The sequence below is a fragment of the Montipora capricornis genome, chromosome 2, assembly GCF_036669925.1.
Source record: "Montipora capricornis isolate CH-2021 chromosome 2, ASM3666992v2, whole genome shotgun sequence".
NCBI classification, from domain to species: domain Eukaryota; kingdom Metazoa; phylum Cnidaria; class Anthozoa; order Scleractinia; family Acroporidae; genus Montipora; species Montipora capricornis.
The window spans coordinates 55,314,662-55,336,558 of record NC_090884.1 but is presented as its reverse complement, the minus strand read 5'-3'; the positions used below and the strand labels follow the sequence as shown (position 1 = coordinate 55,336,558).

General features: G+C 40.6%; 1 protein-coding gene across 1 annotated transcript in view; it reads left to right on the top strand.

The window, feature by feature from the left end:
- Positions 1–375: 375 nt before the first annotated feature.
- LOC138037516 (probable E3 ubiquitin-protein ligase makorin-1) overlaps positions 376–21,897 on the top strand; it is a 21,942-nt gene continuing 420 nt past the window's right edge. The window contains exons 1-17 of the mRNA XM_068883433.1: positions 376–435; positions 1,720–1,799; positions 2,052–2,124; positions 2,253–2,321; positions 3,872–3,930; positions 4,858–4,912; positions 5,781–5,867; positions 6,869–6,915; positions 7,288–7,367; positions 8,348–8,411; positions 8,504–8,586; positions 10,492–10,573; positions 12,229–12,271; positions 13,573–13,640; positions 18,281–18,354; positions 20,277–20,361; positions 21,661–21,897. The exon at positions 21,661–21,897 is cut by the window's right edge and continues 420 nt beyond it. Of these exons, the coding sequence (XP_068739534.1) occupies positions 376–435; positions 1,720–1,799; positions 2,052–2,124; positions 2,253–2,321; positions 3,872–3,930; positions 4,858–4,912; positions 5,781–5,867; positions 6,869–6,915; positions 7,288–7,367; positions 8,348–8,411; positions 8,504–8,586; positions 10,492–10,573; positions 12,229–12,271; positions 13,573–13,640; positions 18,281–18,354; positions 20,277–20,361; positions 21,661–21,754 (1,203 nt within the window). The 3' untranslated portion in view covers positions 21,755–21,897. The remainder of the gene's footprint in view (positions 436–1,719; positions 1,800–2,051; positions 2,125–2,252; positions 2,322–3,871; positions 3,931–4,857; positions 4,913–5,780; positions 5,868–6,868; positions 6,916–7,287; positions 7,368–8,347; positions 8,412–8,503; positions 8,587–10,491; positions 10,574–12,228; positions 12,272–13,572; positions 13,641–18,280; positions 18,355–20,276; positions 20,362–21,660) is intronic.

The following is a 21,897-nucleotide window of genomic DNA, read 5'->3' as shown; positions in this document are numbered from 1 at the left end:
CTCAAAATCAAAATTTGCGTTATTGTAATCGCTTCGTGACTATTTCAACTTTTTTAATCTGGACGGGGGTATGGTCGTTCCTCCACCTGACCCCCCCCCCCCTCCCCCCCTGGTAGGAACAGCTCTCAATTTAGGGCAGAAAAAGGAAAATTTCTCCTCAAGGAATGGGACGTTGTTCATAAAACCCTCAAAATTTGGCTATTTCACATTTGTGAGTTTTGATGACGATGGCAACGACATGTACAAAAGTGAAAAACGCATGTGCAGGGTGTGCAAAAACTATGGTTTTTGCATAAGAAATATGCTAATTTGTGACGTTCTCGTCTGCCGTCGCCGTTGTTCGTTGATTAAGCACCTATTCATTACATGCTAAGGATGGTGAAGGTTATTGATATGATTGGCCTCGGCAGGAGGTTGAGGTTTATCATTTTGAAGGTACTATATGCACGGGAGTTTGCAGGGAAGGAGACAACTGCAAATATTCTCATGACCTTAAAGATAAACCATCTATGGGGTGTATAAAAGCATGCTGTATTTAGAAAACAGTCCTAAGAAAATATGCGCGCTGATTGGATAAAAAATCGTGTTGTATATAACTCGACGGAGGACACAGAACTAGCCCGTAATGTTGACCTAAGTGATGGTATGAGCGAAGAGAATTTCCATTTTGATATTAGAGGCAACCAGTTTTGGTGTTTGCTCCTTTTTTCTCGTCGCATGTTTTTCTAAAAGACAAATAGAAACCATGTACGCCCGCATTGCACGAGTGATAGAAACACTCGTGAAAGTTTGGGAGAACTCGACAGCATTTCTCGTGCTCCCAAACTTTCACCCTGGTTTCTATAACTCGATAGGAACACGGTACATGTTTTCTATTTCTTTAATGTTGTGGTTCTTTTTTTTCTTGGTTTAAACCCAATCACCCCTAAACTAAACGGCCATACTTAGTATTTTTCTCGTCAATGGGGAACCCCCAGGAGTCAATGGCTTAAAATTCTTCAAACCAGTTCCATTTTGAGTTTCTTTGTCTAATAGCTTAAGTCATCATCAAAACTTTTATTTCTTTATCATAAAAAGTATGGAAAAAAATGATTCCACATTGCCATTCGTCTGTTCAGTAATAGACCACAGAAGAGGTCAAAATGGGGTTAGAATATCACTTTTTTTGTTGTAACTACATTTTGACCTCATCTGTGATCTATTACTGAACAGACACATAGCAATTAAACATATATTCCAGCTTACTTACATACTGTATCCACTGACCCCGACTAGCACTTCAAATGAATATGTCCACATGAAACGTTTTTATCAATCTAAACTGTGCTTTCCCAGGGAGGAAAATTATGTATTTGGGATACTCATTAACTAAGACTTGTAAAAATAGATTTACTTTTCATACAGATAAAGAATTATTGATTAGAGCAATGGAATACACGTGACTCACTGACTGAAGTTTAAGGGTATTTTGAAACCTGAACATTTTAATAGTAAAAAATGGACTAGACTAAAATAATTATTAACGATGTATACAGTGACCTTTTAACATTACTATTGACTATTTCCAACCCGTCATGCTGTATGTTTTGGGGGGATTTTTTGCATAAGAACAATCAATGTTCTATACAAATTCTATACAGTGAAGCAATGAGAAGTGGTTTATAATTATTAAGTTAATAAATGACTTGCATTTTGTCTGTTTTACTCTCTTGTCCGAAGATTTGTAAATATTATCGTCAAGGAGCTTGTTCTTATGGAAGTAGTTGCCGGTTTGACCATGTGAAACCTTCCTCTGCAAGGTACGTGAAAGTCTTTGGCTGTTTTAATTACGATATCATAAAGTGAGTATTCATCTAACAATGGCATAAATTAGACAACGATGAAATTTATGCTCTTTTTTATCAAGGCAGCTGTAACATGCCTGGTTGACAGAAGATTGCTGCATAGTTGTATGCTTCAATCTTTCCACTGAGGGTTGCTAATATCGCAACTTGCACATATGTACATTTCATTGCTAGAGCATTGCATTGGTCTCCCTTTTTATTTTGAAGGTCTAAAAGTTCCTCTGGTCTGAAAGCATTGCCTTTACAGAGACAAAACGTGGAAGAAAATAAAGAAAACAATGTAAGCAAATATTAGAATGAGAAACTATTAGTAAGTTCCTAACAGGGGTTTGAGGGTTTGGGTGATGCTCCACTGCTGACGTTGTTGTTTTGGCTTAAAGTTGATCTTCATTTAAATTTTAATGCCAGATGGTCACGCTCACAAAAAACAAGACAAAGAATCCTAAGAACTGGGCTGAGGCAACTGCATTTGTTCCAGTGAGTATCATTTACTTTATTTTATCATTGCTAGTTTGTGTTTAAATGTAAGCTAAAAAGTGTTATCCAGAAAAAAAGCTAAAAAGTTGAATCAGGATGCGATTTTACAACTGCTCTAACGTGATTGGTTTAGAAAACCATACATGTACATACAAAAAGCATACAATGGAACCCATTCCTTAAAACACAGTAGATTTGCATTCTGTGCTGGTTCAATGAAATTAGAGGTGGTAGAGAGCTGTGTGGAATGTGAAAAAGTACAATTAATTAATAAAAAAGATAAGAAAGTAAAAAAAACAGTACTGGCAGCTACCACCTCTAAGAAGTGTAAGTTATTTATTGGGGGTAGTAGCCTGCAGATGCCTCAAAGCGAACTAAAATTTAAGTTCAATCATTATGGTGGTAGTGAAAATGTAATGATGAAAATCAATTCAAGCAATTTGGTTTAAAGATTTTTATCTGAACCATGCATTATTCATATGAATAAGGGTCTAACCCTAACTTCTTTGATGCTTGCTCATATTTCTTTGATGTGTCTACATTTGAACACAGAGTGTTGCAATCGATTTCATTGCTTTGATGCAAATTTAAAGAAACTCCACTCCACTTTGATGTCATTCTGTCGAATAGACCTCTTTGGCTTGTAGGTTTTGTTTTCCCATTTCAGACAACGTGTTGTTACTACAGGGAACAGTCTTTCAAACATCGTCTTATGCTTGTGCATATATATGTAATTATATATATGTATGCATACTTTAAGTTATGGAAAAACAAAAGTAAATTCCCTTGGGAACATCACATGGTCTGAAATGGGAAAAAACAAAAGGTACAAGCTAAAGACGTCTATTCTTTTTCTCAAATTTCTTTTTGTAAATTTTGCCATAGATACCAAAGAAAACTTTGAAAACCTTTACACATCCTGAGAAGTAATGAAGCAATGAAGAAGATGGTCCAGTTTAGTGGGGCATTTACTAAACACAGGAATGGAATGGAACAGAAAGGAATATACCAGAATAAACCGGAATATGCCGGAATGAGGCAGAATAACACCGAATGAAACAAAATGAACAAGAATGTCACCGCAATATACCAGAACAAGCCAGAATGACACCGGAATGAGGCAGAATGACACCCAATGACATACCTGTCAAATTTTTATCATGACCGAAGTGCTCCAAATGTTACAAAAAACAAAAAACACATGCAATTCCCTTTAAAGGGAATCATGTGACACAACAAAAAGCTGACAGAAACAACCGAAAATTGGTCGACGCTAACTAAAACACAAATTTTTGGCATTTTCAGGTTCATTCCGCTATATTGGGTGTCATTCCTCCTCATTCCAGTGTCATTCCCACTCGTTCTGGTATATTCTGGTACCATTCTTGTTCATTTCGTTTCATTCCGGTGTTATTCCGCCTCATTCAGGCACGTTCCGGTTTGTTCCAGTATAGTCCGTTCTGTTCCGTTTCATTCCTGTGTTTAGTAACGCCCCAGTTTAGTGGTGTGATGTCCGTTTCACTTTGTATACAAATCCTTTTCATCCTCAGGGACAGACATTTCAAGGAACGTGTTCTTCAGACAAGGAGCAGACTCCATACCAGAAACAGTAAGCTAATTTCATGTTTTGTCACATTCTATCAAACCAAGAAGCTAAAAGCTACGTGCTTGCCCGACAAACCAAGCTTTACAGACGCGGTGCAAAACGTTGTCACGCTACAATAATTTGGCCTCATAACATCATCATTTTTCTCTCAGGAGCTTTCTACTATACACGTTTTGATATAAAAGCTCTATTTATCATCAGAAAAGAGGAACCAACGGTGCTTGCCCATCGGGCAAGCTACGATAAGAAAACGCTAGCCCAACAAGTCATTCCACTAGTCCCGGGCTATCGGACAGCACTTTCGTCGCGCCCTGCAATAATCAACTAAGATAATAATATTATTGTGCCATTGCCCTAGTTTTAATTGCAGAGCATGTAAAGTGCTGTTACTGGTCAGAGGTAGGGGTTGTAGGTCATTGTTTGACCATAACTGAAACAATCCCAACCTTTACAAAAATGCTAACCTTAGGCTTAAACATTATCGAAAGCATAGTGTTTAGGCCTAATTTTAGAAATAGTATTGGTTTGGGATTGTTTCAGCTATGGTGAAACAATGACCTACAACCTGCAGTTTGCACCCTCCTGGCAAAAAAAGTGTTTGATTGTTCGTGATAAAAACGTAGTGAAATCTAATGCTGTGTATTTGTAGCGACCTTAAGAAGTTAATCAACTCTTAAAATACCTTTTGAAAGCTGATCGTTAATTGATGTCCCCAATTCTTGGGACTGACAACACTTGTCTTCATTGTTAAAGCCCAAAGTTGAAATGTGAAATGTGAGCGAAAATTAAAAGTACAGGTTATAATAGTGGTGTTGAATGGTACCTCCAAAATCTTGGCACTCGCAAACTTTTCTTTCGATCTCGAAATCTCGACAGTCTTTGGGAAGAGTCTTGAGGTCTCTTTTATACTGCATTTATTTCAGTGTGAAGTCTTGCATGTTTTGGTCTCAGTCTCGGATTTGCAAACAAGGGTCTCAGCATCTCGGCAAGTCTCGGATTTTACCGTTTGTCACCTCTTACAATACAACACGTTTGCTTAGTAACCTCGGGGTCATTTACAGAAGGAAGTCTGGACTGAGTCATGTTGTTCTTCGCCATCAGAAAACAACATGGACATCAGCTGTGCATTAATTTTATGTCATGTATGGAAGGCATCAATTAGAGAAAAATGTATCGGTAAATGACAGTCTAACCACCTTATGGACAAAAACACCATCCAAGTAATGAAGGGCAACAAAACAGTTGGCCATTTGCCTTGTGAGTTCTCCCCAATAGCGTGGTGTTTTCTCATGCACGGTAGAGAAATCAGTGTTGAAGTAATCAGTTGAAAAATTTAATATTTATTTTATGAAGGATTTTAGTGTTTTTTGTGACCCTGTACCAGCTAGTGTACTCCCTCTGAAAGCAATGGTCTTGTCTATAAGCCACACCCACGATTTTGAGCCCAATATTTTGGCAAAAAGGTGCGGGTTATACGCAAGTTTTTACGGGTATATCTGTGTGTGTATATAAATAATAACTTTATTTAAGTGTCAGTGAATTTAGTGCTAGAGCACTAATTGGGGACACTAATGAAATTAACTGAAATCAAATCAAATATTGGTTTTTGTGGATAGGGAAAACCGGAGTATAGTGTACCTGGAGAAAACCTCTTGGAGCAGAGAAGAGAACCAACAAACTCAACCCACATATCACGCCGAGTCCAGAAATCGAAACCACTACGCCATACCTGCTCATTCCTCTGGCCTGCAAACACCACCCTTTTTCCCTTGTATGTGAAAGACTGCTTCCTGCCCCACCCCCCCCCCCCCTCCCTTAATTTTAAATCAATGTCTTTTGTTTTTCAATTTCAGTTTGCCAGCACAGTGTCATATTCTGCTGCTGCAAAGAATGGTGTAGAACTTGTCGCTAATTGTGCAGATGAAGACAGTTCTCAAGAGGTTTGTTGAGTTCATTGTGCACATCCAGTCTTAATGCAGAGAATGCATGCAATCATACATGTACAACATGGTTATGTGCTCTGCTTTTCGATAATTAGTAAAGAATCAGGACAGAAATTGAGTGATTGCCTTTTCAGTTTATCTACATGTATGTACATGTAATACTCAAACTGCAGTATGCAACTCAGAAATGTCATCTTTAAGTTAGCTTTAAGCAGGTTTTTCAATAGAACCGGTAACCTGTATCGCCTGTCACAGGTGTCAATAGTACATGTAAGTGTTACAGCTATGAAAGCGCTTGATCAGTAAATTAGTTGGTCAATCAAAATGTAATGTTTTTAGTTGCTTTTGCAATTTTCCTTGTCGAATAGCCTGTCCACAGAATGACTAAACAATAATTTTTTTTGAAGGACGTCAAATGCAATGAAACATTGCCACCATATTGAATACAAAACACTTTAGCCCAGACCACTCACAGATGTTGTGTTCAAAATGTGGCCACAAATGCCACGAATTGAAAGGTTTACCAACCAGGGATCCTTTGCTTTTTCTCAAAGTGAACCATTGTAATTGCAAGTTATTTATCTGTTAATATAAATTGTATAATTTTCTGGTTTGGAAAGGATGATTTCGATTTCCAGTACTCAGACCCACTGAACAGATTTTTAAATGTGCAAAAAGTTGTATGGAAAAATAAGAGGATATTACCCCAGAATGAAGGAAAACGTATTTCTGAGCCTCATGATAAAAAAATTTCCCAGGGGAGTACGTTATGTCCCCGGACCCCCCAAGTAACTTGCCCCAAGAGCCCAAGCTGCATGGCCTTTGGCCATGTACTTCAGTGTTACGGTTAAAATAGCACAGCAACGGCTGTTCAAACTTCTATTGAGAACCCTACTTTATTTCATAAAAAGCAATTAAAAGCCAAAGTTATGCTGTCTGTACATGTAGCTTCTATCTTGTTAAATGTATGTTATCGCTTGCTCGTTCTACATTTGCAGCTCTGTCCTTACGAGGCAGAATTGGGAGAATGCCCCTTTACTGAAAGGTAAGCAAGGGCAGGATACCACATCCTGCCCTCTCTTTGTTTTATGATTGTGTCCTTTTCTCCCTCAGAGGCACTTGGAGTGAAAACCTCTGTCCAGTTTCCTAAATGGACACAGTTGCATTCAGGAACCATTATTGGTAACGGCTGACAACCAATGTAGTTTCAAATTTGTTAGACTGCACGTCATGGGCAGAAGTACACAATACGTAGACTTGGAATCAGCCGTCTAGGTCAACACCCTTGGTGGTCCAAAAGAATTTGGTGATCAAGGAAAGAGAATGTGATGAGATTTTCCAATACAAAAGACGGGCCTGCATGATTTCGGTATAGCAATATTGTTTACGTGACCCATGTTGTTGTTTTGTCAAACAGTTGCAGCTATTTACATGGTTTGGAATGTGAATATTGTGGCTTGAAATGTTTGCATCCATACGATGCATCTCAGCGAGAAGGTAAGTTTGAAACGCATTTTTCTTTTGTTGCTATTTTTATTTGGAGAATTTTGTTTTGACACCTTTAACAACTGTATAAAGATGGAGAAGATAATAATGGTGACGGTGTTTATGATGAATTCGTGATGATGACAGAGATGTGCAAGGATCAGGGTGGCACAGTGGTGAGAACTCTCGTCTCCCACCTCCCTCCTACTGATGGAAATGGGCCCACACAAGGACAGAGAAAAACTCTGACCAGGGTGGGAATTGAACCCACGACCTTCGGGTTGGATCACCGCTGCTCTACCGACTGAGCTACAAGGTCAGACGAGAGCAGGCCGTGCGAACTGACGATGTTTAAGTCACGGAAATGCACATGTTCAAGTACAAGGAGGGATTTCGTTTTTTCAAACGTTGGCCGTGTAGCACTTATATATGAACAGACTTAACTGATTAGAGTGTAATGTGAAGTGCTAGATTTCTATCCCATATGAACCATGTGAGCGTTAGCCCCACTGATGGAAACGGGCCCACACAAGGACAGAGAAAAACTCTGACCAGGGTGGAAATTGAACCCACGACCTTTGGGTTGGATCACCGCTGCTCTACCGACTGAAGGCTCATTAAACTTTGAGACTTTTCGTTTAGTTGTTAGGAATGAAGATATTGCTTGAAAGATAGAATTGTCGTGAAGAATTCATAGATTCTGTGGGGTACTTTAAATTGCTGTAGTTGTTGGGTTTACTACGATTTTCAGTTGAGTAAGACAACTGGGAAGTTCGGTGATAAAGTTTTGACGTTACCACGTTGTGAAAGGCAGCTTTTTCCGTTTCAGTGCATGAATCGAGCACCTTACGTTTTCTGAAAAGGTGCGCCAAACAGATCAACAGTTTCTTTGTCAGACAACGTGGTAACTTTAACATCGAAACCTTATCACCAAACTTCCCAGGTGCCTTACTGAAGCGAAAGTCGTAGTAATTTCTGTTTTCTTCCTTTAGAGCATCGTCAAGTGTGTATCGAAAGTCACGAGAAAGACATGGAACATTCATTCGCTGTGCAAAGGTGGGTCCAAGAGGCAGTCATAGTTTTGTACCTAATTTGTTTCCATTTGTTTCAAGTTCTTTGTGTTAACGACATTCTTCCTCTCTTTACAGAAGTCAAGGAGTAACATGTGGAATCTGTCTGGAGGTAGTGCGAGAGAAAGAAAATCCTAGTGATCAAAGATTTGGAATCTTAAGTTAGTTGTGTCCTTGTCATTTCGTAAATAACTTAAGTAGTAGCCCGTTTAAGAAATGTTATTGTGATACTTTCCACCCTTTACCGTATATAACATACGGTATCCAATAAAATAGAAAACGGAATCAACTGATTAAGGTTCACTTTATGTTGCAGTGAAATCCCAACGGAATTCTCATATGAACGTTAGCCTTGATACAGCAATTCTCTATTTTCGAATTCCCCATAATACACTTTGTTTCCCCCTCAAATTTTGCATAAACCATTGTTTTCAAATGCTCTTGGGAATATGCAGTGTCCCCAAGAGCATTTGAAAACAATAGTTTATGCAAAATTTGGGGGGCAAACAAAGTGTATTATGGGGAATTCGAAAATAGAGAATAAGCCCTTATCAATATCAGAGTTAATGGATAAACCCTGTCAATATGAAGGAAAATATCTGAGCAATAATGCTTTGAATATTCGAAATTTTACAAAGAACGTACAGGATCATTAAGGCCGGGACACACTAGGCGACAAGTCGCAGCGACAGGTCTCACAGTGCGACAAGTTGCTCCGTGTGTGCTACGTGCAAAACAAGTCGCTGCGACACGACGCGTGTTCGGTGCATATGCACTGATCTCATATGAGGGGGAATGTGAACTAGTTTTCTAATTCAATATGGCTGACCATATGACAGTCTCTCATTGGTTCATTTATATTTTGTTGCAGGCGACAGTGCTGCTTTCGCAAATTTTGTCGCTGTGATTAGTCGCACGAATTCAAACTGGTTTGAATTCGTGCGACTAATTGCGGTGACAAAATTCTGCCGCAGAATGTCGTAGATTCGACTCCTGCAATGGAGCACTCCGAGTATTATCTCTTGACTTCATCTACTTGGGTCTCCTCCGTTACAGAAAAGAACCTTGTTATCATATTACACTTTGATTTACCTAGTATTGAACGACTTAAGGCCTGTTTAGGCTTAATTCTTGTCAAGTTAAAGTGGGTCCGAAAAGATTGACTTATCATTTCTTTTCAGTTCCGTTTGGTTTGGAAATACCAAAAGGAGAGTTAGTGTTGTTATTCCCCAACCGAGGAGAGAATGAAACATAGCCTAACCTACGGTGGTGCAAAATTGTGAAACTCTTTACCAAATGAGGCTCGGAGTTGTGAATCGCTTGCCTCGACCATAAATTCTCTGAGTCCTCGGCACAGTAATACAGTGTAGATAGATTTCGCTAAAGACAAGCTTATGTTCTAAGTTTGCAATGTATGGTAATCTTTTAGATAGTAATACTCAATGAGAACGTTGCTGTATGTATTGTCATATTGTTTAACATTTAGGTCAATTGATTTGTAATTAAAGGTTTTTTTTAAGCATTTCTTTTTGGATACTGTAATTTAGTTATTAATGCAAGCCCTTGCTGGAAACCAGCTTTGTGTTGAAGTAGGCCAGCGTGGATAAATAGCTGATCTTATCTGATCTTATCTTAAGGCCTGGCCAAACGTTCGCAACATTTCAACGCAACATCTTGCAACATTGTTACATGATGTTGCGACATGTGTTGAACGGGCTGGCCAAACGCACGCAACATTTTCAACGCAACATGTCAATGTTATGCGACCCAGGCCCCTGGCACGCAACAAGTGGACCTAGCGCGCATGCTCTAGTACAACAATGTTGCGTGAACGAGTAGAACATCATGCAACATTCAAAATGTTGCACGAAAAATTTTCCCGTATTCAAATTTCATCATCCAACATGTTGCAACATACTGCAACAGGGTGGCCAAACATATGCAACATGTTGTGCCCAACAATGTTGCAAGATGTTGCGTTGAAATTTTGCGTGCGTTTGGCCAGGCCTTCAGTCGTTATTTCGTCAAAGCAACGTGAAGGTTGTCATTCCTTGATTTCTTTTCAGCCGATTGTAATCACTCTTTCTGTTTGCCGTGTATTCGCAAGTGGAGAAACACATCACACTCCTCTGAAACCAAGATTGTCAGGTACAATGCGACTAGAACAACGATGAAATCCAAAGTTGACAAACGTCGCAACATAGTTAATAGAGGGGAATGGTTAGGAAGCTCGGCAAAGATCAAAGGAGCAAACAAAGATGCCAAGATTTAGGTTGGAAAGTCCACGACCGTGCACAATCTTTTGTTTTGCGCTCATACACTATGCATGAATTACGTAATCAACACGTTTCTATTGGTTAGTGCCTCAGTACGTAGTAAACAACTATTGTGTTTTGTGCACGGTCATTGTCAAAAAAGAGAACAAAAACTTACAACAAAGAAACTTATCGCGTTTCAAAACCATTCTCCTCTATTAACTATGGTCGCAACAAGTCAAGCTCTTTGTTGACATTCGCATGCTGGATTGAGTTGCACAAATTGACATGTACTGAGGCATGAGTGAATTTTATATTTCGCACGTTCAGTCCGTGCAACATCGATTGACTGTCTTTTTGTCTTCGTCGGTTTAGTACTTTCGTTAAACAGGTCAAAGTGTCGTAGGCGCCTCCCAAACATACTAACCTTTCGACTTTTCTAGTTGTTGTTGCCTAAATTGTTGCGAAAAGTGAAGTCGGTTGTATTTTCTGCAAATCTCCTCGCAGCGCTTCAATATATTTCGCGCTGTGTGAAATGTTCGTCATCTTTTTCGCTTAGTTTTGTAGCAGCAGAATTAAAATGCTTCCTTAAAGTGCCACTACGATGAAAATTTTGCATGCCTTTTTTTTTCAGATTTTGAAAATAGACGTACTAAATAGGTATCATGCCAATTTTTATCTCAAAATTCCCACGGGAAGTATGATTATTGTAACGCAGTTTTTCGGTTTTCGCTGTCCGCCATTTCTCGAACGGCAAATGACCGTGAGCGAGGAAAAGGGTTGGGTCTAGCTGGATCGCCTGGGTCTGACGTCATACGCGCAACGCTCAAAATAAACGCGGCTAATTCCTCATGCCATCTATGAGATGTGAGAGATCGCCGAGTTGCTTTTTGCTGATATTATATCATTACTGATACTCCTTGATCGACTTGTTCGCTTTGTCAAACGCCACGAAGCGATGCGCGTATGACGTCACGAGCCAAGTCTTGCGTGAAGACCGCTTACAAAACAATCGCAGGCTTCTCCAATGCCGTCCGAGTAATGGCGGACAGATTTTTAGCGGTTTTTGGCTGGCTATTTCCCGACTTATCTCTCTTCTATCGTTCCAAATTTAAATGCATTCTATTATTTTGAACATATTGACTTTTTTATTGACGTTGCAAAAATCCGAAAAGAAAACCAAAATGTTCGGCTGCTTCTCCAAGCTTCCGACTACTGTCGAGCGCGCAGAAATCAAATCACATCGTTGAGCCCAGTTCAGTCAACATAGTCGGAAGCTGGGAGGAGCCGCCGACCATTTGATTGACGGTAGCGAAAAACGCATTTGTCGGTTGACCTTTGAATTAAAGAGTCCGCATGTTATTGAAAGGCTCAGTAACAAGCAACTTTTGTGGCAACAAACTTTCGAGACAAGATGCGCAATTGCCGAGACGGTGCAACATCGCCTACTATATCGCTATATTCCATTCAAAGAAGCACTTGGCCATAGGGAATGAAGGATAATTTTATTTTCTCTGCTGACACAATTGTCATTTTTGTCTTCCTCAGAGCATGTCCAATTTGCCGTGTCCCGTCAGCATTTGTTACCCCGGTAAGTCAAGAATCTTGACATTTACGTCCTACTTTCCACCATTAGTCTCGGAGTCTGAGTCAACTGTTTGTTGAGTTGGTTTTTTCAAATACTGTCTCCTCAAAAATCCATTTGTTTGAATTGTTATGATTTGTAGTTTCTCCCAACGAAATGAAAGTTTGATCATCATATTTCGATAAGCAACTAAAGGCCCGGATCAACGTCGGTTCCAGCATCGCTGTTCAACGCCGGAAATCGAACGGATGTTGAAGCAAATGTTGAAGCCGTCTGCTCTACCAACTGAGCTATCAAACCAGCTGGAAGCTGGTCAATTGCGCGTGTAAAGGCCCATAGTAGGGGATGCAAGCGGCGTCAACATTTGCTTCAAAGTCCGTTCGATTTTGTTTGCCCCCCCCCCTCCCCCCCCTCCCCCCCTACTTTCAACCGTGTGGTGCGGTGGCCTCATGGTTGGTGCACTCGACTCCGGAGCGAGTGGTCGGGGTTCGGGTCCTGGCCGGGAACATTGCTGGCCGAGGTCATTGTGTTGTGTTCTTGGTTAAGACACTTTTCTCTTAAATGTTGGGGGTAGCCCTGGGATGAACTAGCATCCCATCCAGGAAGAAGTAGAAATACTCTTAGTCGCTTCATGCTACAGATACTGGGATAAGGTCCGGCCTAATGGGCCACTTGGCTCGTAAGCAGACTTTTACCTACCTACTTTCAACCGTGTTGAAACATGTTGAATCGAGGTTAAATCGAAGTTGCGTCAACAACCATTCAACGTTTCTTGTGTTATCGCGAATATTGAACGAAGTTGAAGTCGTTTGCCCCCCCCCCCTCTTTCAACATTGCTGGGTATGCGCCTGCGCACTAATCAATCTCTCAATGACGTATCCATTTTCGTATCCATAGTAACAACCGCGGCTGCAGCCTGGGACTGACTAGAAGGCGTCACGTGAAGCTTTGTTGAACCAAATGTTGATGATAGAGCAAGCTGTTTGTCTGGGCCTTAAGTTATACTTCATGTTTGAACTAATTTTTATTTGATGTCCATTTCAATGCATTTCATATTTTCTAAGATCAGTCTCTCTGAATGTGCGAATGAACCAGCGAAAAGGACGTTTTAAGGGACGACAGCTACAGCGAAAACATAAGTTCGCTTAAAATTGTGCCCTCGAAGTATTTCTCACAATGATCGAGGACGAAACCTATGTACATCTTGATTGGTAGGAATGGTCTTGAATTGAAATAGAGAGTGAATGGAAGATTCGTTGTTGCTTGCTCATGTGAAATCAAAATGTGTACATGTTAACACTTTGCAGAGTGAAGTTTGGGTTGATGATCCAACGGAAAAGAAAAAGCTAATAGATGGCTACAAGTCAGCCTTGAGGTAAGAGTTGTTTTTCTTTATTATTATTATTATTATTATTATTATTATTATTATTATTATTATTATTATTATTATTATTATCTGCAGTATACACGTATGGATGCTCTAATGTTAAAAGTACATAGGGCGCAAAGCGTAGCCTATGTCCTCTTACGGAACATAAGTCTCTATATAAAGGAGCGTTTTAAAATAATAAAATACATTCTATATATATATATATATATATCATAACAATAATAATCCTTAAAATCCTAAATCCTAAAATTCTAATTTAAATTTAAATTTAAAAATAAATAAATAAATAAAAAAAATCCTTAAAATTTTCTAACACTCTATAATTTCTAAAGTTCGTAAGATTATTTGACGATGGCCTTGAAGGCCCGCGCTATGTTAAGCGAACTTGAGATAATAGCTTTCTGCATCCTTCTGAGAACCTCCCTTCCTCTAGCGCCCACAAGTTTCTTTATTGTTTTCTCTAAATCTTTAGACCAACCGCCTAGCACATCAATCACTACGTTGCACTGTTCCACGACATAGCCAGGGTACTGCTTCCTTAACTCCCAGCGCAGTGGAGCATACTTTTCCGTCTTCTCCCTCTCCTTTTTCCCACGGTTGTCTAACCAGGGGCAACTCATTTCAACTGCCCAGACTCGTTTCCTCCTGTGATCCACAAATCTGACGTCCACTCTGTTGGCCTTGACATAGCTTTGTTCGGCATACACTGGTACATCCCAGTAAGCTTGAGCTTCCGGAGATTCGTACACTGGTTTGGGTCCCACTAACGAGTACCATGGTGGTACTGAGTCCACTAGCTGCAGGTCTTTACACACCTCAAAGAACAACACCTTAAGTGCAGCGTTGTGTCGCTCCAAGTACTTGGACTGTGCTAAAGCAGGACATCCTGCAAGAACATGCGCAAGAGTTTCTGCAGCGCCTCCGCACAACCTACACGTGATCTCTCCTTGTGAAGTTCCTGTTTTGATCTTTGTATACACTCTAGTAGGGGTGAGCTGTTCGTAAAGCTCCAGTACCCCGGTAATCGTGTGGGTGGGTGCTGAGGGCCACCCCCGTAGCCAAGCAAAACACTCATCCATGCTCAGATCTTTGTCGTGCCACCGTGCACACAGAAAGCGACCATGCCACTGCTCGCTCTCAATCTCTTCCTGTAACTTCTCCGTCACAGTCCTCCTCAAATAACCCTTAACTTTCTTCCCTAGAATTTCTGTATCCGGAGCTTGGCGCGGGCTGCATGACGGTTTCGGATAGTTCAAAGTCAAACCCGTGTCCAGCTCCTCCGCGTACTTGCATGCCTCCTTAACCAACGAAGTGAATCCCTTCTCACTCGCCCTCTCTTCAAACTTCTGAACTAACCTCATGGTAGGATCTGTATTCTCATACAGCTTAATTGCAGATTTGATTTTTGTTAGCTTGTATTCTTGCTCAATTGCGCGTAGGCCACGCCCACCCTTGTCCCTGGGTAGATACAACATAGCCGTCGAACTTAGCGGATGCTTCCCTCCGTTCTCACATATTATCTTTCTCGCCTCTCTGTCGATCACTCTAAGCTCTGTAATAGGCCAATGCTGAGTCCACATCAAATAGGAGAGGACTGGAAGAGCAAACTGGTTACTTGCAGTCACACGGTTGGAATCAGACAGGGGGCTACTCCAAATTAATGACAACCTTTGCAGGTACACCTTTGCCGCACATTCCAATGCCAGCTTCTCATCCTGCATCACAGTCTCTCTCACCCCTAGAAACTTGTAAGTAGAACTCGCGTCCAAGCTTTCCACGACCCCCTCGTGACCTAACCTCACACCTGCTGCATCATGCACTTGAGCCCCTTTCCTCACATGAATCACATTGCACTTCTTAGGATTCCATGTTAGTCCAATGTCCTCCATGGCGGCACTGGTAGATTTTAAAACTCTGTTGAGCTTAGGTTCAGAGGACGCAAAAACTTTCAGATCATCAATATACATTAAATAGGATACCTTGGCACTTATAGGCTTAGACAACTTATATCCCTCAGTAGCTTCCAGTGACCAGGCTATTGGATTTAAACATAGCGTAAAGAGGCGCGGACAGAGTGAGTCTCCCTGCGGCAATCCTCTGTTAAATCGAATACAACGAGAGGTTTCGGGACCACGTTTGGTGGTAGTAACAATCCTGGTATTCCAGCTTGCAACTAAGAATCTCATGACTCTACAAAGCCAGGAAGGAAAGCGGTGAACTTCCATAATTTCAAGCAGCCAGCTGTGATCCACCGAGTCGTAGGCCTTCTTTACATCTACCCAAGCCATGCTTAGGTTTCGTTTTCCTCTGTGACAATCTAACGTCACCATTCTGTCAATCATAAGATTGTCTGACGTCCCACTGCAGCCCAATCTGGCTCCCCTTTGTCCACTCTCCATCAGGTCGAATTCTCTCAAATGATTGTCCATTGGTGTCTGAAGGCACGACGTGAACCATTTGTAGATGTTATTTAGGCACGTTATTGGTCGCTGATTCTCGCTGCTGAATTCACCTGGTTTAGGGATGAGTCGCGTTTTTCCCTCAGAAAACCAAGTGGGATATTCCTCGGTGCTTTCAGAGATGGCAACGAAGGCTTTAGTGATCCCCTCATGCAGCACATGCATGCGCTTCCACCAATAGTTAACAAGGCGGTCAGGCCCTGGGGCGCTCCAGTTTCTTTTCTTGAGTAAACACTTGACCGCTTCAGAGCACTCTAACCTCCAGGACCCCTCCGAAGGCACTGGAACCTTCCTAGCAATTGCTTCCTTGATCTTACTCAGCCATTCTGCTTCCTTGTTCCCAGTCCCTCTCGTCTCCCATAACTCTATCCAGAAATTGCTTGCATCCTCAATGTTCTCAAATCTCTCTTCACTATCACACCCAGAGCGATTGCTAGAGGTACTCTGATATTTAGGTCGCTCCTCGTCTTCACTGCACAGCGCCCTGAAATGTGCGTAAACTTTCCTTGTATCTTGATTGAACTGCCGGTTAATCGATCTTGCTTCATGAAGCTTTTTTCCTCTGGTATATCCAGCTTTTAGTTTACGTAACTGTGACTTTTTCTTTTCCATATAATTAATCAGTTCAGAAGAAGAGATCTTTTTACATTCTTCCATCAAAATAGTCCTGTTTTTTCTTCCTTTCTTGGTGATCTTTCTGTTTTCCCTGATTCGCTCTAACTCAGCTTTTGCAATCGATATTCTTTTTCTCAGCTCCGTCACTTTCTTTTCAAATTCTCTCTTATATTTGTCACTATGCCTTTTTCCACTGTCAGTCCGCATGTTATGTTCTTTTCTCCAACCCTTAATGAGCAGAAACGCTATGACAGCCGAGTATAATGCGCAATTAGCAACCCATAGATATCCGAAAGGGTTTTCCACAGGGAGGACTGTGTTTTGACTCATTATTATTATTATTATTGTTATTATTATTATTATTATTATTATTATGCAGTATGTAGTACGTAAGTATGCTTACAAATATAAGTAGGAAAAGGCACTATTGTGTAACAATCCCTACTGTTAAACCTATTTACAAACCAATTGGTAATAACTAACGAACCAACATTTGAGAAAGGAACAAGAGTTTATTTTCCTTAATAACTCGTCGAAACCTTGAATGACCTTGCTATGTTTAGGGTGTACGATAAAACTGCCTTCTGCATATTAAACAAAACCTGGTTCCCTCTATCCAAACCTAAAAACTTCCTAACTTTCTCCGCCGTCTCCATAGAGTAGCCTCCTAGTACATCAACTATCACATTAAACTGTGTGATAGTGTGGCCGGGGAACTGTTGGCGCATCTCCCATCTCAACGGCGCATACTTGTCAGTTTTCTCCTGTTTCTTCTGTTCTCTGTTGGAAACCCAAGGGCAGCTCATCTCAATAAGGATCACCTTCTTCTCCTTTCTGTCCACAATTCTCGCATCAATTCTGTTAGCCCTAACTTCCGTATTTTCAGCAAATACTGGGACATTCCAGTACGCGCACGCTCGGTCATTCTTGTACTCGGGTTTAGGTGAGACTGGAGAGTACCAAGGGGGGATACACTGGATTATTATTATTATTATTATTATTATTATTATTATTATTAGAGTGGTTTTCAATTGAGTGTCGTAAGACAACTACCAAAGTAATTACTTCGACCAATCACAGCAGCTGCAAACAGCGCAATGAACCAATCCAAATTCTTAGCAATCCCATGTAACTTGCTCTAAGCGCGGGAAATAACGCACGTGCAAGTGGCGATTGGTTTTGGTTTTCATTTCCATTGGTTGATAATCTGGCACGAGCTTTTTAAGCCAATCACCAAGCGTAGCAATTGCAATCGCGTAAGTACTTTCGACAGCCATTCGAAAACTGCTAAGTGTAATAACCATCTTCCTTTAATGGGCCATTTCCGAGTTGCTGTTTGTCTCGGTTTCGAAGTGAGTCTTGGTGCTCAACTATTGTAACATAACGCAACTCATTTCCATTTGAATGGTTGTGCACTAGGACTCGCTTTGAAACTGAGGCATGCAGCAACTCGGAAATGGGCTATTATACCATGCGCGTTGACGTTATCACGTTTACGACTTTAAAATCTTTGCATCTCGACAATCGCTTATTCCTTAACTGATTTTGCAGAGAGAAGCCCTGCAGGCATTTCAACCAAGGCAAAGGGACTTGCCCATTTGGTTCTAGCTGCTTTTATAAACATGGTAAGGAACTAACAACCATATTTGGAAAATCCGTGAAGTTTTGACACCAATTCGTGAATTGCCGTAATAAAAGTAAATTACATGCGAGTTTTCACCCGACACGAGCGTGTAATTTTCAAAACTCCAAACTATTTTATTGGTATCCTGAAGCATCTCTTCCAAGTCGTTCCAAATGTCAACCTCCGTCGTTCCCAGGGCCCACTCTCTTTTTCCCTGAAGAAATTACCCTGGCTGCGGCTGATCACTTGCCTATGAGTACAGAACCCGTTCTCTACCTCGAATTAACTATCATCGTTAATTCGAAATTTGCTCCGAATTTACTATTGTCGTTAATTTAGAATGCTGAATGCTTGATGTGGATTATGGGAAATGGTGATATATCTTTTAAGAGAAAACCCAAGTGTATGGACGTTGGACTCGAAAACCTGGGAATGTTGATTAACTCGTCACCAAACCACCTGACCACCACACCGCTAGCTGCTCAAGGACAGTATTTTAAACACTGTTTGTTAATGCTGTATTATTATTTGGCAACAAACAATATTGTTCACTGGGAAAGTTCGTTTACCAAACTTCACGACAGCTAAACATTTTAAAATCAAATCTTAGGCCTAATTACTCTTACGCAGCAATATTCTATGCGAGAGTTGAGTAAATCTTTTTTCTGAAAGTCTTGATCTGGTAAAGGAGAAAGAAGCGGTTCCTATAGAGTAGAAACTCCGGGTTCAAATCCAATCCACGGATAAAATTTTATATTTTCCTTATTTCCTCTGCTACGTCCTGGGTCACAGTGTTCTAAATTAACGATAATAGTAAATCCAAAGCAAATTACAAATTAACGATAATTGTAAATTTAGAGAAGAGATCATGTTGGAGTACAAATGAAATGCATACGGAGGGTGGGTCTACGACCGAATTTTATCAATAGTATTCAGCTTTATCTAGGGGAGGACGAAATAGATTGTTTTTCTTTTCCAAATGGCGCCCACGTTCTTGAGGTAGACTTCCAAGTTGTGCTGCTTTTGGGTGATACAATCGTGATTTTAAAAGTAAAACAAGTAATTTGTGTGAAATAGAGTGACAGTACTTCCAACAGAATACGGAAGATAATTACTTTGTTGGAGATTGATAGGTATTCTCGAGCCACGCGATGATTAATTTCCACTCCCTACTGAGCTCAGTAGATGAGTTCATTGGAGCCAAAACTTTAACCTTCGTTCCCCTCCCCTTGTTCATTTTTCTGAAATCTGCAAAAATCTGGCAGACACGTGACCAGCCGCAACCTGGGTACTTTCTCGAGAAAGACTGGGGAAAGAGAGGACCCTGGGAACGAGGTTGTCCAAATGTAGGGTAAAAAATATAGCGAGAATGTGATCATGTCCTCCATGCGGCCTCAAGTCGGGTCATTTTACTTCGCTGCTTAATAGTTCATTTCCGAGTTCATGTCTGTCTCCCTTTCAAAGCGAGTCTAAGTGCGAAGTTTTTGTAATGGTAATTAGTTCTGCTTTATATATGAATGAAAACTAATTTTCACAACAAAAACTTCGCACTTAGACTCGCTGTGAAGATGAGGCAGGCTTGAACTCGGAAATGGCCTATTAACAGAGAACGCCAAAGAATTGCAACAAAGAGAAAAGCTCAAGCTTAGAGCGAGCAAAGCCCGGTTATTGCTTTTTTTCATGAATTAAAATGTGCAGTTTTGTTGTTCTCTTGTCCATTTCCCCAGTTATTGTGTAAAGCTCCCCGTAATATGACACGAAGAGAACACTTATCTGCCAAAGAGGATAAAAACGTTTGCATTACAAACAATCCCCTAGCTTTTTTACTGCAGAACTGAGGGAATTCGGTCTTAACAATTAGTCCTGTGGGGTCAAGTCGCGGCATTTTAAGAAAGAAGCCAATGATAAGTTTTTTTGTTGTAGCTTATCCTGATGGAAGAGTTGAAGAAGTGAAGTTAAGGTATTGTGATACATCACAGGGAAAAACAAAGATCTTGCAAACCTATAGGTAAGGTGCTGATAATGGAGCGGAGTTTATAGGAAAATTCACCACATGACTCGTGAATTCCACGTTAAATTTCACGCGAAAAACCGATATGGCACGAGTCGCGACGTGCATAGCTTTTTCAAAGATGAAGCCATTTAATTTACTTTTGGCAATGCGCACTAAAACAAGCCATTTCAAAGAGCTGCGTCGACTGTCAGGAGCCAGGAAAAGTTCTTTTTCCTCACTTGTTTTTTCCTCACTTGTAAACGGAAAAATGTGGTTTGAAAACATAGTTGCTAATGCTCGTTTTAAAGTCGCAATTCCACACAGAATACTACGTCTTGATAGCCAATCAGATGGAGAGAATTCCCCTAGGTATGCGATTCAAATCCAAATCCTGTGTAATTTCTTTGGCCAATCACATCAGACTGGAGCCAAACGCGGGAAAAATCGCGTGCGAGAAAGTCACAATAGGCCTTTTCTGTAGGAAGACCTTAGGCAGCAATGACCAGAACCAGGTTGCTGACCAGCGGTTTTCGTTAAAGCAACAATGGTTTGCTGGGGGTACTCAGTCTCGCGGGCTCAGAAAACCTGGTCGTGGTCATTGTTATTTAAGGTTTTTCTTTTCGGCATATTACAATTCAGCTGGAAAGAGAGGTTTAGAGGACAGCCACAGGAAAGTGGACGATATGTAAATATTTTCAAATTCATTCCAACGTGTTTCTATTGTTTTTGTCTTCATTGCCTCACTATCAAGCTGAATATTTGATATTTCGAAAATGGCCTGTTGGTTTTGCTCGTCTTTGATTGGCTGAAATGTGGCGAGAGATTTTAAAGGGCAATCACTAAGACCAAAGCAATGATTCATTTTCGAAACGTCATTTGTCTTTGTTTGAAAACGAATCTTTGTGTGATACCACAAAAATGGAAACGAGTTCTAACTCGTTTTCATTTGAATCATTTCGTAAGACTTGTCTGCAAACAAATAGAACAGTAACTCGGACATGGACTTTTTGCGGCCTCACTATTGGTACTGCCGCGCTAGTAGCGTTAAATTTAGATCGTTGAGGCAGCACATTGCAGTTTAATTCTCCTTCAGTGAAAAAGTCACGCCGGGGGCAGGCCAAAACAGTTTGTCCTTTGCCATGAAAGCGGTACTAAATCCATTTCCTCTTTCTGACTACAATCTCAGTTCTATGTGCGTGCGATGTCCTCATTTTCGTATAGAGTGGAATGATACACAAGTTATTGCGAAAACGTATCCAACAGTTGCGTTGAAAAGTACTAATATCATTTTCCTTTTGTTTCGCTTCTTTGTAGACTATGGGACTTTCTTGAAGCTCTTGAAGACGAAAGGACGGAAGGGGAATACACGATAATTTTTGTTCCCGATTCTGATTCCGACTCAGATTGAAAAAAAAAAAAAAACAGATTGTTGAGGATAGACAAAATACTGTGTTCAGAGTCTCCGGAGGCTCCCGAAAGCTCTTGAGCACTGTCACTGTCAGTTGTTACTTGATGTTTGGCAGCGAAAGGTTGATCTAGACATTTGCTATT